This window comes from Mandrillus leucophaeus, unplaced genomic scaffold (genome assembly GCF_000951045.1).
Source record: "Mandrillus leucophaeus isolate KB7577 unplaced genomic scaffold, Mleu.le_1.0 Scaffold33, whole genome shotgun sequence".
NCBI classification, from domain to species: domain Eukaryota; kingdom Metazoa; phylum Chordata; class Mammalia; order Primates; family Cercopithecidae; genus Mandrillus; species Mandrillus leucophaeus.
In genome coordinates, this window is record NW_012103476.1 from 7,275,395 (window position 1) to 7,291,530 (window position 16,136).

The 16,136-nt window shown below is 38.7% G+C and overlaps 1 protein-coding gene across 1 annotated transcript; it reads left to right on the plus strand.

Moving 5' to 3' along the window:
- Positions 1 to 227: 227 nt before the first annotated feature.
- LOC105545484 lies at positions 228 to 14,233 on the plus strand. The gene is made up of 5 exons (XM_011988437.1): positions 228 to 478; positions 766 to 903; positions 1,013 to 1,145; positions 8,628 to 8,711; positions 12,957 to 14,233. The coding sequence occupies exons 1-5, from the start codon at positions 228 to 230 to the stop codon at positions 12,990 to 12,992; spliced, it is 642 nt and encodes a 213-aa protein (XP_011843827.1). The 3' UTR covers positions 12,993 to 14,233.
- The last annotated feature ends 1,903 nt before the right edge of the window (positions 14,234 to 16,136 follow it).

The window sequence follows — 16,136 nt, forward strand, 5'->3', positions numbered from 1 at the left end:
GTGGCCCCGTCTTTCTTACAAAAAGGCCCCAGTCACATGATGATGAGGCTAGATCTATTCCTGTCCTCCTTCTCTTCCTCATATTTCCTTCTTCTTCAAGGTCTAAACGTTTATTGAACTGATACTCATGAATGAGTTACTCGACTAGGCTTGCAGGATAAACTTGCCAGGCTTTACATCTATTTGTTCCTTTCCATCCCCCAAAATCAAATGGCTGCTCCAGGAAAATGTTCCCCTTGTGGCAGGGTCCGGGAGAAAAGAGAGAGGAAAAATTAAAACGACTGAAGGCCTATGTGCTCCAGGAATATGTCCTGGAGATGGCAGTGGAGGGCAAGGGGAGAATGTTGGTAACGTTAAAATTTTTAAAGTTTCAGGTCCTGTATCTTGACATCCCAAGTATAAATGCGGGTACCAGACACAGTACAAACGTTCTCAAAGCCCAGTTACATATTCCAAACCAAACGCGGGCTCTTGAAGGGTGATGAGGTAGGGATGAAATACAGGATCGCCTGAAGACCATTTCTTCCTCTCTTAGGGACCTGCTTGGCTCCAGCTGATTCGGTCGAGGAGGAAAACCTCCCACTTGCTCCTCTTGGGCTCCCTGCATGGAGAGAGTAGAGACACTCCTGCCATCCAGTTGCAAGAAGTCGCCACTTCCCCCTCCAGCCGACTGAAAGTTCGGGCGACGTCTGGGCCGTCACTTGAAGGCGTTTCCTTTTCTTTAAGAACAAAGGTTGGAGGCTGAGCCTTGCGGCGCGGGTGCAGGAAAGTACACGGCGTGTGTCGAGAGAAAAAAATACACACACGCAATGACCCACGAGAAAGGGAAAGGGGAAAACACCAACTCCCCGGGCGCTGGGCTTTTTCGACTTTTCCTTTAAAAAGAAAAAAGTTCTTCAAGCCGTAGGTTCCAAGAACAGGCAGGAGGGGGGAGAAGCGGGGGGGTTTGCAGAAAAGGCGCCTGGTCGGTTATGAGTCACAAGTGAGTTATAAAAGGGTCGCACGTTCGCAGGCGCGGGCTTCCTGTGCGCAGCCGAGCCCGGGCCCAGCGCCGCCTGCAGCCTTGGGAAGGGAGCGGATCGCGGAGCCCCAAGCCGCCCGCAGAGCAAGCGCGGGGAACCAAGGAGACGCTCCTGGCACTGCAGGTACGCCGACTTCAGTCTCGCGCTCCCGCCCGCCTTTCCTCTCTTCAACGTGGCAGGGACGCCGGGGGACCTCAGCGTGAGGGTCACCGCCGGGTGGACTGGCGGGGCAAGGCGGGGGCAGCGCGCACGTGGCCGTGGAGCCCGGCTCGGTCCCACGCGCGTCTGCGGGTGCCCCCTGGGGACTCAGAGGTGTCGCCTCGCCCGGGACCAGAGATTGCGCTGGATGGATTCCCGCGGGCAGAGGCAGGGGGAAGGAGGGGTGTTGGAAACCTAACACTTGAGCTTCTTTGCAAAGTTTCCTTGGATGGTTGGGGAGGTACCTGTATAATGGCCCTGGACCAACTTCCCCTGTTGAAGCAGCCAGAGAAGTGTGTAAAACACACTACAGGGGCAGTGTGGAAAAAGAGACTGCCTTCAAAACTTGTATATTTTCTATTTTGAAAAATAACTGCAAATCTATTTTAATTTTACAAAGTTAGACTCATAGCATTTTAGATATCAATGTCTTCATTTAACAGAAGTGAAGATGGAGCAAACGCTCAATCAGCGTCTGTATTTATTCGCTCCTGTTGTGCCACGGTGCGTTTTTGCTGAGCAGTTGCCTTTACTCTCACAAAACCCCCTTGGTGTCTGTCCTCCACGTTTTACGAGGGAGAGCTGGATCTTTTGAAGTTCGTATCATCTAAAGCAGGTATATTGAGATGACTATGGATAGAAGTTTACCTGAAAATACTGAAGTTGACAGCTGACAAAGATATAAGAATCCAAAGTATGTTAAAAATTAAGGAGCTGGGGCCCAGAGAAGTGAAGTTACTTCTCCAGCATCACACAGCAGATCCAGGACCCTGTGTGATTTGAAAAGGCCAAGGTATCTAATGATGCTCATAATTTAGTTAATTTTGTGTCAAACGGATGAGGTCAAGTGGACATTATGTGTATATTTCAAAGCCAAAATTACTGCTTGTAATCTCCATTCATCTCTCTGAAGAAGTAGTGCCTCTTTTATATGGCTTTAACATAATGTATAATCGAAGTGAATTAGGGCAGCCAAACTTTTAATCACAGGACTGATCTTTTAAAAACGGGTATATGTAAAGTTAATTGCTTATCTATGTGAACAGTAATATATGCTATAAAAAGTTTTCAAGGCAACTTCCTGCCTGTGGTTTAATTTGATAGTCACAATGATAGGAAATTGGCAGGGTTAGGTGGTGGTATCCACATTTTGCCCATGAGGACTTGTGGCTCAGATAATTTGAGTTTTTTCTAGTAAGGTCACTAGGTCCCTAGTGCACAGCCTGCTTTTAGGTACGGATGTGGGATAGGGGTGTCGGCAGACCACAGGTTTTTGACTCTCAGTTTGGGCTCATTTCCATGACTCCTTGCTGCCTCCCTGATTTCTGTCAAATGACCAAAGCACATTTACTAATTACTTCTGCCGCAAGGACTACTCCTTATTAGGCTGTGACAAGCAAGTTTCCTCACATAGCGGGTCAGCTCACTCTGGCCACAAGACCCAGCTTCCTAACCACACACATTAAGAAAGAGAAAAATTAGCACTGTCTGAGACCTACAACCACTTCAAGGGGGAAGAGTGGTGTTTGCACAAATATCTACTCTTGTTTTAACCTAATCATGTGTAAAAAGTGTAATTCACTGGTCTTTACCAAAAAAAAAGTCATCACTGTCTGCCTGTGCTGGACGCGATGCTAGAGAGACAAAAGTGAGCAGGATAGGCACCACCCTGCCCTTACAAACCCAAAAAGTTAGAGGAAAGGCTATCGGGATGTTACTATGCAATTTGATAGCATTTCAATTTTGGTAACATAAATACTTGAACTAATTAGAATGTGCTACAAATTTTGCCATTCTTTACTTTCCATGTGCCAACATGGAAAATCTGTAACCTTCATCTTTCAATACCTCATCTTAACAGTCTTCTATAAATCAAAAAATCTACCCCAAAAAGCCCTAGGTTTTAACTTTTGAAAAGTTTTTTTATTTATCAGCTTTTCATGTCATGACTAAGATGTGCCATTCAACTTAAAGGAATTCTTTCATTTTACAGTAACAGTTATTAAAATCCTTTATTCCTACCTCCTTGAGAATCTAACGGAAATTTTATGTCCTCTTCCCAGAAAATTTTTTTTAATGTGCATCCTCACACACCATTTTGCATTCGGCGTCAGCAGGCTAGAGGCTTCCTTGAACCTCAGTCATGACCCTCTTTGGGGGTCCACTTTCATAATCAGTATTCTAAACGCAGTAGGCATAAATAGCTTGAATAGAGGAAAGTGGGATGTAGACTCTTGGCCTTCACTTGGACTGAGCATCTCTATCCTTAACTAGTTGGTGTCTCCATTTTTGTTAGTCATTGGCTACTGCTTAGCTGAAGCTATTGATTTTAATAGCCTTATTGTTTTGATATGAGGCTGCCACTCTGCAGAAGCCTAATATTGGGGAAGGAACACCAGCCTAAGAACCGTGGTTTGTTTCTAGTATCAACTCTGCAGATTTCTGTGCCTCATTTTTCTCATCTCTAAGATGGGCGGCTGATGGGTGGCCGGGACTGAATCATTTCTAAAATCCTTTACACTGATGAAATTCTGTGATTCCAGTGTAACTACCAAGTTCACTTTCATATACCTCCTGAGACACAGCTGGTCTTAGTAAATTTAGGTCCTCTATGTCCAAAGAAAGTCTAAGTAAGTACCATCATAATTCACTACAGAATGTATTTTTGTCTTTCACTGATCTTACTGGACTCAAAACTGTTACATGTTTCCTTAAATTAGATAGAATAACACAATTGTGAAACACTACTTTTCAAGGAAAAATATTACAATTTTAAAAGCCTCTTTTTATCCCACCTCTCAGTAGCTACAACTTTCATATATGAGTTTCATATATATATATGAAAAACTTTTTCTTATCTCAGACTCTTAAGGAAATGCAATGCTTTTAATATGATCACTGCTGTGTAATTCTCATCTGCCCTGAAACACTTAAGTTCTGTCCATCAATCAATGTCTTTGGTCTTATAATATTCAGAGCCTTAAGCAAAACCAGCGCAAAAGCACATCTGTCCTCAAATAAGCACATCATATGTCTGAGCAGTTCAGCATCCTCACTCAAAGTCCACGGCTCTCAGCAATGTGGAAGAACATGTTATTCCTAAAATCACCACCCTTACACACAGTGACACACTCACCAGAAAGTGAGGCTTAACATAGCTTAAGTTGCTGTAGTTTAAAACAGATTGTGAATATCTGTGCTAATTCTGAGAAACAATCAGCAGAGATATTAATCAATTAGCACAGATCACTAATATCTGTGCTAATTGTTAGAACAGATTAGCACAGATATTGCTACCTTGTGTGAGTAGATAGTTAAGGCACTGGCAGAAGGAAAGATTAGTGAAGAATATCAAATATGTGATTTAATGAAATTGTGAGGCTGATGTTTGGATAAGGTGAAACAATGCCCTACAATGACATTTTTGCCAGTTCTCCATAAATGAGAGTGTTCTACACAAATTATAAGTTCCTGGCTGTCTTAACAAAATGCTCTGGTCCTTTGTATGCTCACACAAATAACGGTTCCAAGCATGGGAAACAGGTATCAGATTGCCCAAGTGGGCAACCCAGCCGCATTATCCTTAGCCACTGATTAACCTTGTGCAAGTTACTTCACCTGCCTGTGCCTCAAGGCCCCCATGTTTCAATGGGGAGGGTGTGAATACTCATTCCTAAGGTTGTGAGGAGGAATAACTGAGTTAGTAGACATCAAACACTTAGGTGCTTGGCACAGAGGGAGCCCTGTGTGTTTGCTATTATTCTGTTTCAGTGGATGATCTTGTGTATTATAAGAAATCAATTTGGAAGGTGAGATACAAATGCAGTCTGAGAAAGTAAAGACATTTTAAAGACATTTTACTGTGTCACGAATTTTCAGAGACCACACTGACACGGTAAAAAGTTGTCTGGTTTTTAGAATTTTTGTTTCAGAATGCATATCCTTCTCCTTAACCAAACGAAAACTACTAAAATACTTCTGAAAATTATTTCCAAGAAAACATTTTGGTGTATCTTTTAGCAGTTACTTTACAACTTAAAGATTAGGATAAACCAAAGAATTATTTTAACTTGGCTTTTACCTGCTTGTAGATAACCTCTAATTTATATAACGGTTCAATTATACAGTGGTAAATGTATCTGGGCTTGTACTTTTAAAATAGCAAGTGTAACATGTGATAGATGTAGGGTACTTATAAAGTACTCACTAAGCACTGATGACTGATGTCATTAGTATCACGGCTATCATTCATTGAACCCTGATTATGAGGCTGGCACCCAACTAAATGTTTTGCATTGTCACTTCATCTTCACAAGACTTTCTGAGTAGGTTATACCTTTATCTCCATTTTCAGGGAAACAACTAAGACTTAAAGAGGTTTATTAACTTGCCAAATACCACACAGCTAGTAACACTGGTGGGGTATGGAATGGAACCCAGGCAAGCTGAAAACAACAGAACAATGAACACTCCTACTTTTCAATTAGATTTGCTAATTGTTAATATTTGCCACATTGACTTATCTTTCTGTGTCCCTACCCATCTCTCTATATATATCTATATGCAAACCTGGCATCTAACTTCTAGATGTTTCAGCATGGATCTCCTAAGAACAAGGACATGGTTCTATGCAATGAAAACACATGATTATAGCATCCAAGAGTGGTTTTTAAAATCCGGGATGAAACTTAATTTTTACCCACAAGTCCAGACAATGATTTCTACCAGTATTCTCCAGCTTTACTTTATACTTGACAGACTGAGATCCAAGCCTGGAATCTTCTAAAAAGGGTCCACTGCCAATCTGGAATGCCAACAAACCTTATTAATATATCCCCACATTTGTAAGCTTCTACTAAATTCTCCAAGAACCTGCATATCAGTTAAGTCCTGAAATGCTCCAGTGCCAAATAAAAGCCCACTGTGCAGATAGAAATGCCTTTGGAAACTCTCAAACATTCATTCAAAAGTATTTAGTGGGTATCTGTCAGCTGTATATCCAGCACTGAGGGAAGACTCAGTCTCTGCCATCACATACACCTCAGCACTAAGAAGAGACACATGAAATAATTACCATCCAGTGTGATAAGTGCTCTGACAGAGGATGGAGAGAGGACTAGCCACCTTGGGGAAGATAGAGAAGCAGGGTCCCATCAGGAGATGAGGAGAAACCAGCCTCCAGGAGTGTGCTATCTGAGAGTACAAGATAAGGAAGGCGAAGAAGACAGGTCCATACTTGAACACTTGAAGTAGGTATATCTAGTGCCTAAGAGTGTGTATGGTGACATCTTGTGGAGCAGCGATCATGACCCTCATTTGGTTTGTTAAAGCATTGGGTCAAATGCCATGGGAATGTAACATGTAAATGGTCTTTGCCTTATAACACAGGGTATCCCATCCATGTAAGAGTGAATTTTTAAAAAGGCAAAACCAAACCTTTGGTTTACAGAATTTGCTCCATTTGCCTTAAATAGTTTTAGCACACAAATTCTTCCTTGCTTGGGGCCATTATGGTGTGTGGAAGCAGAAAAAGATAAACTGTAGCTTACAGAAATAGAAAAGCAATTTTGTCTGATGATACAGACATAAGGATATAAACAACAAACAGGTAACACATAATAAGTTCCAAATGAGGCATTTTGTTGAAATTCAGTGTTAAGCATAAACAGTGAACTCAAATGCACAAAGGAGGCCTCATGGAAGGGTGACAAAACACAGAGCAGATAACAGCCACCCTATTTTCTGTTCCCTGGGAGTGGGGAGAAAAGACATCAAAATCGAATTATAAATTTTAAAAAGTATTAAAATTATCTTATGGAAATATGATATTAAGAAGTTTGTTAGACAAATGGAAAACGTTTTGTGGAAACAAGAAATAAGAAAGAATGGCCATCACTTAAAGCAACAGAACGCATCTCTCCCACTAGCTCTCCCCTCCCTACCCACAGCTTTATTTACATTTGTTCTATAACATTTCAGCACAGTTCAGACCTGCCACTGAGCCAGTGTGAGGTCAGGGTGTTGAGGAAGTGAGTCCCCGCAGTCAGACTCCAGCTGGCTGTCATCCTGCTTCTGCTTATTCCACATAATCAGTCTGGTGGGGAAGAGGAAATTCCTAACCTTTTTTTTTTTTTTTAACACATCTTCATCAGAAAAGTAAAAGCACTAATTACTGTCCATAATAAAACTATTGGGAAGGTAACTTAGCTTGTAAATAAGTTCCACAAAGTCATTTCAGTAAAAGCTTCCTGGTTCTAAAATTGGGAAAAGCAGGATAATCCTCTAAGGCTGACATTCTTTCTCTTTTGTGCATTTACAACTAAACAGTCACTGATATACATTTCCACAGCGACCCTGCAATATCCACACTGACTTTCTTCTAAGACACTTCAAAAATCCATCACACCTTTATGTGTTAAATATCACTATTGGCATATATCTTTAAAAACACTTATTTTCTTAATTCTCAAAATACAGAAAAGAATGTTATGCTATTTTGTGTGCAAACTGCTATTTTCAATAAGGAGCTCTTAATTGAGAAATAGTTGCTATTTTTCAATAAAGAACTCTCAATTAGAAATATCAAGAAGTGATGTTAAGTTTTTATGGAAGTAAATAAAATATCATGACATGAAAAGTTTATAATTTTTCCCCCAGCAATGGCTTATTCAGGGAATTTTTCTTATATCTAAAGTTAATGATCTGAAAAGTGGTAATCTTATCATTCACCAAGATTTCAGGATGTAAGTTATTCCTACAGAACAATCCATTTTTACCTTTAAAGATGAGTTTGTGTGCTTCAGAAGACGTGACTCCAGTTGGCCACCATCAATCCCTTGTTAATGATGGAACTCATGTGAAGTTAAGAGGAAACATAATACTCTTTATCTCATTCCCTGGTAGCAGAGAAGTTGACTCATCTTTAACGTCAGTTACTGAGATGTAACACAGAATCATATTCTACAGAAAATATGTGATAAACTTTACACAAATAAATACACTTTAGAAAGGCAGTCATTTGGATTTTCTTTTTGTCAGAGAACACTGCAAGTCTTCCTGAAGAATCTCTGAGAAATTAAACACTTTATATGACATTTTATAGCATGTAGAGAGGTTGAAACTCAGAGAACTAAAACTCAGATGATAATCTAAATACTTAATTTGTTGCTGCTTTATGCTGGACGTGAAAAGTGTGAGCTTAAATTATAAATAAAAAACTACTGAACTATCAAACTATTTGGGGTACATCCTTATCTTTCCTCTAAATTACTCTTTATTCCCATTAAAATCTACCTATCCCAGGTCCTCTCTCCTCAGCCCTGATCTCTGCTTTCAAAGATGACTGACTAACCTAATAAACACATCTAAGGCGATGTTGTCAACTTCAACCCAACCCTCTTTCCCCAGATAACTGTCTGCATTTCAAGAACAACCTACCAGAGACCTTACCTGTCACCTTGGCTCTCCCACCCAATGGAGATGGCTCTAATGGTAAGGAATTCTGTCTTAAGTAACAGGGAAGGGAAACACTCCGACAGATGCAGAGTTTTCATAGAGGCAGGCTGTTGGTGCATCATGTGGGCAGCCACTTTCAACTTTTGACCCTGCCTCAAAAGGTAACCAAGAAATCGTTGTTATTCTAAAAATTACGACAAATCCAAAGTTTCACAGAATCCTGATTTTTATATACTTGCATTAATCACTGCTTATTTCCATGACATAAACCCAAACCGCAGCTGCAGAATATAGAGAATCAGAAGAAATTCTGATAGAAAAGCCAGATACTGCTTCCACATATGCAAATATATGCTAATTGCTTTTAGCAAATGGATCCAAATAGGAATCAACATTATTTCATCTTAATGATTATGTTTTTGATTGGTACACATAAATGTTAGTGGGAAAATAGTTAGAGGAAGTTACCTAAACTAAATCACTTCAATTTTCAACAACATAATTACATTTCACCTACTAAAATGGCTTTGGACGTAAAATTTGTATTGCTACATCAATATAAGATGACTTTCAGTAAAAATAGATGTACATTTGATTTGTAACAACAAATTAGTAGTTTTAAATTATTTGTATATTTCAGGGTAAATAAAATTAGAGCTATCCCACAATCGCTTTGGTTCTGAAATTCGACCACTGTAACTTTTTTTAAAGAAAACTATGGTGTGCAGTTCCTTTGGTTGCAAATATTAAATGGTTGGTGCTGAGAATAAGCAGCAATATAGAAATATACATAAATGTAGAAGAATATAACCTATGATTTAGACATAAAACGAGACCCTTACAAGATAAAGAGTTATGGAGATGTATGCTAATGATGGTTGTACAACATTATGACTGTTTAATATAGCTGACCTGTACACTTAAAAGTGGTTACGATGGCTGGGCGCGGTGGCTCACGCCTGTAATCCCAGCGCTTTGGGAGGCCAAGGCGGGCGGATCACGAGGTCAGGAGATCGAGACCATCCTGGCTAACATGGTGAAACACCGTCTCTACTAAAAATACAAAAAATTAGCTGGGCGTGGTGCGGGCGCCTGTAGTCCCAGCTACTCGGCTGAGGCAGGAGAATGGTGTGAACCTGGGAGGCGGAGCCTGCAGTGAGCGGAGATCGCGCCACCGCACTCCAGCCTGGGTGACAAAGGGAGACTCCGTCTTAAAAAAAAAAAAAAAGTGGTTAAGATGTTAAACTTACATTATGTTTACATTACATTACATATTTCACCACAATAAAAAATTTTTGAAGGAAAACCAGAACTTTAATGACAAACTTAGGACATATTATGCTCTGAATATATAGTTTTGATAATGTCTTTCCTGGCAAATCAACAAGGTAAGAATAAAAGGATATTCTGAAATCTTTTTTTTTCTTTGGAGACGGAGTCTCGCTCTATTGCCCAGGCTGGAGTGCAGTGGCACAGTCTCGGCTCACTGCAACCTTCTGCCTCCCAGGTTTAAGCGATTCTGCTGCCTCAGCCTTCGGAGTAGCTGGGATTACAGGCGCGCACCACCATGCCTAGCTAATTTTTTTGTATTTTTAGTACGGGGTTTTCCCATGTTGGTCAGGCTGGTCTCGAACTCCTGATCTTGTGATCCACCCACCTCAGCCTTCCAAAATGCTGGGATTACAGGCATGAGCCACCACACCTGGCCAGATATTCTTAAATCTTATGCTCACACTCCACCCTGCCCCCCAAAAAATTGTCCTTCGGGAAAGCATAATCTAAGGAAAAATTTCCCAAAGTGCCACCTTCAGCTTCATTCTTACTACAAGAGGAAGAATTGCCCGTCATATAATGAAAGATACTTGGTGTTATCATTAATCTGGTCTACATAGTGCTTCCTCTTGGTAGATTTTTTACCCACTGTGAGCAGGAATGATTTTGATACTCAGTGTGTAGTAATTCTGTTAAGAACATTTAACTTGGAACCTATGCTACATAGTAAAGCTTATACTGACAATGGATATTTCATGTGGTAGGCATAAGTATTGTGGCGTGAGGGGAGGACTGGAAGTATATCTGCAGAACTACCTAGTCAAAGACCCCAATCTAATTTCTAATGTATAATTCATATAAATCCTTCTTGTATTGCTAGACATTAAACATTATGCTTGTCATATTCTTGGTTAGCACTGTCACTATTGATTGTCAGGCTTATAATTGTGTATAATTCTTCCCCTGCCACTTTACCAGCTGGTGGCCACACTGATTCCAGAAAGAAGTACTTCATTTCTTATTACCTCATGAAAGCACCCTCTGCCCAATGCCTTGGCTAACAGACTGGCCTTTGTTGTCTATGACCACTAATTCCCACTCAGGCACATAGCAATTCTGTTGTTGGTTGATTAGCCCAGTCAAAAACACTGGAAGTGGATGTAGACTCCACACTGATGGATGAATGACCTTCTGGTCATTTTAATGTCCTTAAAAGTCTACTATTTTTAAATTGAAAATAATATATATATATATTCTGGGGTATGTTCTCCTTTATTCTGTTCATTAATGTTTTTCATCTATCACTGGGTTTTAAATATGACCTAAGGTTCTACAGTATATTTAGACAAACTTCTCATTTCTCTGCAGTGTTAGGAATTCATCACGTCTGTATGACAAGGTTGTGTTTGAGAACAAATGGGGACCTGTGTGACATGTTTTATTTCAATATACATTTAGAGTTTGAACCAATAAAAAAGCTATTAGAATTTTTAATATATATAACACATTATCAAAAACACTGTCACTTTTCTGAGTGCTCTAATCAGGCAATTCAGATGTTTATTTAAAAAGAGGGAAAAGCCAATCAGTATACTAAATATATTTATTTTAATACCTGTGCTCATATGTTACCTTTAAAGAACAGGAATAAAATTTATGGGTAGAATAGTATGCAAGCAATTTACCATCAATACAAATTAAACACATCTTTTTAAGAAAAGGGTGAGTTATCTTGACTGGGGAGGCACTAACGCTAGTTTATTAATATGTATTTATTAAGCATTTACTGTGTCCAGGACCCTGTAAGGGGGGGAAAAAAGTCCTTATTTTTACAATCTTTATTGACTGAAATTCTATAAAATGAATTGAATTCCTGAAATGACATCATTTAATCCAAATTTTTTCATCATCAACTAATTCATCTCAGGAAACAGTAAAGTTTAAAAAAAATACTATCAGTAAGAATGATATATTTCCTTGGTTTGGAAATTTCCAAACCACGATATTCTGCCCCGTCAAAATATATTCACTGGGGAATTTTTTACTTCATACGTTTCTTTTGAACTTAGTCACATTTTTATATCTAGCTGGTTTCATTATTAAATAAAAGAAAAGGTGATTCCCCTCTTGTACTGCAGGAGACCACATACTTGAATGATACTCTAACTTCTAGGTTCTGCTATAGTAACACTGAAATCAGAAACCTGTGGGAGAAATGTCACTTTATCTGAGAGAGTAAAATCAGACTCTAAAAGGAAGTAGCAAATTCATCTTGTTCTTTTTTTTAATCAACCCTCTGCCTAACACAAGTAGTTTGAAACACAGAGGACTCTTTAAGTCATACTTCCTTTATGTAGTCAAAACCAAAGCCACTGGGTATTGCTTTCCCCAAAGGAATCTCTAAATAGCAGACGGGGACATTTTCAGATAGATTCATTTGTAGGCAAACCTCCATTGCTTGTATCGTATTTCCTGAAAGAATAAAGGTAAAACTTCAACTATTTATTACAGAATGAAAAATTCAGCCTGAACCCTACCTTTATAAAACAGGTTAATTGGGTTTTAATTTTCATAAATCATAAAGGACCATTTTGAATATTTGGGCCTTTAATTGTCTAGCTCCCAGATGAAGTACAAATCAGAAAAACACATACAAAAAAACTATACTGTGTCAGAATGCAAGCTTCCCTCTTTGCATTTTGGCATTTGGAAACTCTGAAGAGTGGTTTTTGTTTTTGATTTAAAGAAGATGATACATATGTGTACCTGATTCAAAACTAGAGAATAGAATTGAAAACATAATTTTCAAAAAGTTTTCAAATATGCCTAAAGGTAACAATGTCATCTTTTAATTGCCAATTTCTCTACCACTTTCAACAAATTACTTCCAAGGATTTAATTAGCTCCTTCAAGAGAAAATGGACTATTTTCCTTTCAGATTTACTATATTCTGTCACTCCAGCTTTATAACCGCATGTGCATACACAAACATTTCTTTCTCTCTTGCAGGTGGCACAAACCAGGAAGGGGAAATCTGTGGTTTAAATTCTTTATGCCTCATCCTCTGAGTGCTGAAGGCTTGCTGTAGGCTGTATGCTGTTAATGCTAATCGTGATAGGGGTTTTTACCTCCAACTGACTCCTACATGTTAGCATTAACAGGGTATGATGCCTGTTACTAGCATTCACATGGAACAAATTGCTGCCGTGGGAGGATGACAAAGAAGCATGAGTCACCCTGCTGGATAAACTTAGACTTCAGGCTTTATCATTTTTCAATCTGTTAATCATAATCTGGTCACTGGGATGTTCAACCTTAAACTAAGTTTTAAAAGTAAGGTTATTTAAAAGATTTATCAGTAGTATCCTAAATGCAAACATTTTCATTTAAATATCAAGCCCACGTTTGTTTTTATCATTAACAGAAAATGTATTCCTGTCATTCTTAATTGCAGGTTTTGACTTGTTCAATATAATGTTCATAAATACCTTTGATTCAACTGTTAGAAATGTGGGCTAAACACAAATTTCTATAATATTTTTGTAGTTAAAAATTAGAAGGACTACTAACCTCCAGTTATATCATGGATTGTCTGGCAACATTTTTTAAAATATTTAGAAACTGGTACTTTCCCCCATGTAATGATTTTCTGTTTAGGCAACTTCAGTTTAGAATTAATACTTTCATTTGACTCTTAAAGGGAAATTGAAAGGCTATGAAGCTGAATTTTTTAAATGAGATATTTTTAACAAGTAGCAGGGTAAATAACATCTGAGAGCTAGTGAGATATTGTTTCCATACAAGATACAAAGATTTAATTTAAAAACTCATATTTGAAATGAAGTCCCAAATCTAGGTTCAAGTTCAATAGCTAAGCCACATAATATGGTTGTGTAAGCAGAGAATCTACCTTTCCACTTCTAAGCCTGTTTCTTCATCCATGAAATGGGGATAATGCTTTACAAGGTTGTTGTGAGGTTTAGGTGAGATAGAGAATATTCTGTAAGATAATCAAGTGCTCCATCCATGTTATAGTTGGGTTAATCCAAGAACTAGTCACCCTACTTTGTTAGAGAAGAGAAAAGCTAATGATTTAATTTGCAGACTTTTTAAGGTTTGGGTTTCTATGCAGTTTTTCTAAATAACTATAACTTACAAACATGTAACCAAATGTAATTGTTAGTATATTTAATGTATACTTGTTTTAACAACTCTTCTCAACATTTTGTCAAGTTTATTCACTGTAACCAAATAAATCTCATGAGTCTTTAGTTGATTTAAAATAATTTTTATGGCCCATTTTCTTTTGCAAAGTACAAATTATAATTTCAGAAGATATCTGCCAAAAAAAGACAATGGAAGAAAATTATGAGGATACTAAGGGGAACTTTCCTGACTCCTAGGACACAGTATTCTCACGTAAGAGTACCCATTTGGCTTTGCCCCACTTTCCGTTCAAGTTGTATGTGCTGCCAATACAAATTCCTTCTCCTAACCCGTGGAATGAGCTCATGGCTCCATGGAGCTTCCGTGTAGGTAGAACATACTCAAGAGAGTTTCTTCAGGCCAGGCATAGTGGCTCACGCCTATAATTCCAACACTTTGGGAAGCTAAGGCGGGTGAATCATTTGAGGTCAGGAGTTCTAGTCTACCCTGGCCAACATAGTGAAACCTCGTCTCTGCTAAAAACACAAAAATTAGCTAGGCATGGTGGTGAGTGCCTGTAATCCCAGATACTCAGGAGGCTGAGGCAGGAGAATCACTTGAACCCAGGAGGTGAAGTTCGCAGTGAATGAAGATCTTGCCACTGCCCTCCAGCCTGGGTGACAAGAGTGAAAAAGTGTTTCTTCATTTTATCTGCCACTGTATATCTACAAGAGGATTCCTTGCTTTGAGTCCCAGTTCTTCAAAATCCTACTTGCTGCCTAAAGACACAAAGTCATAGAACATTAGGGCTGGAATAAACTATTGTAGTATAACCTTCCTGCTGTTACAATAAAAAGCTATGAACATTACAAAGGCACTTGAAGAAAATCTGTGCTGGGAAATGCCTTATTTGAAGAGCAATTGAGTACACTCCATGAAGCCTAAGATAGTTACTTAATCTTCCGCTAAGCCTCAATTTCTTCATCAGTAAAATGATGAATATATTTCATATTTCATAGGATGTAGGCTTAAATGAAATCATGCATATGAAAAGCACAATGTCTATTATGCATTAAGTGTTAAACACAAACTTTCAAACTTTCACATTTCAGTCATTTAAATCAAATGATCTACCACAGCAGATCTCCCCAAGGACACTCTAGCTCCAAACTAACTATAATCCCGTGGTGACAAGCCAAAGAACCAGGGTTCCTGGGTTTATTCTAATGCCCAGCCCTCCTAGGCTTCTGACTGCCTATCTCCTCATCGTAGAGGGATTCCTCCTGACCAGTCATTACAAAAATTCTTGAAGCATGAGTAAGATTGAGTCTGTGTTTGGATTGGAGGAATGGGTAAGTAACAAGGTATATATATGTATGTGTGAGTGACTGAGTGTGTGTGTGTGTGTGTGTGTGTGTGTGTGTGTGTGTGTGTGAAAGTTACAAACTAAGGATGGTTTTTAAAAATTGCAAAATGTTAAGAGATTCATCTAGGATCTGACCCACTTCCCCAGAAATTTACGGAATTCAAGACCAAGCCTTTCATATTCACTGTCATCAGTTAGATGGATCCAATAGCTAAAAAATTAAGGAGAAAAAAAATGGAGGAATATGAGAAAAAAAGTCAAGTCAGAGGACTGAAGAATATATACAGAACATAGAATACTAGAAATTTTCTGAAAATAGGTGATAGCGAATACCTCAAGAAAGTAAGGAAATGTGAAGAAAAAAGGGAGCTTAAAGAAAAATAGTAGAGTTCATAGATGGGACACAAGTACAAAAAGCTGGCTGAGCATGTGGTTCTCTACTAATAACAACTGGAAAACAGTGAAACTAGCAGGAAAAACTTGCACATAAGAGTTTAACTTTCCACTTTGGGTTTCAAATTCTCCCATAGCAATAAGGGTAAGTGAAATAATGTTCACATAAGTTTTTTTTTTTCCTTGTCTATTACTGTAGTTTTTTTGGTTTGTTTTGTTTTTGTTTTCGTTTTTTTTTGAGACAAACTCTTGCTCTTGTCCCCCAGTCTGGAGTGCAATGGTGC

What these genes read in the sequence shown, in the direction of transcription:
- LOC105545484 (XM_011988437.1), top strand. Translation starts at nt 228, where the DNA reads ATGTTCCCCTTGTGGCAGGGTCCGGGAGAAAAGAGAGAGGAAAAATTA. An exon ending in CAAACGCGGGCTCTTGAAGG is followed by an intron (nt 479 to 765) that starts GTGATGAGGTAG and finishes GCGCGGGTGCAG; the next exon opens with GAAAGTACACGGCGTGTGTC. An exon ending in AGACGCTCCTGGCACTGCAG is followed by an intron (nt 1,146 to 8,627) that starts GTACGCCGACTT and finishes CTCTTTCCCCAG; the next exon opens with ATAACTGTCTGCATTTCAAG.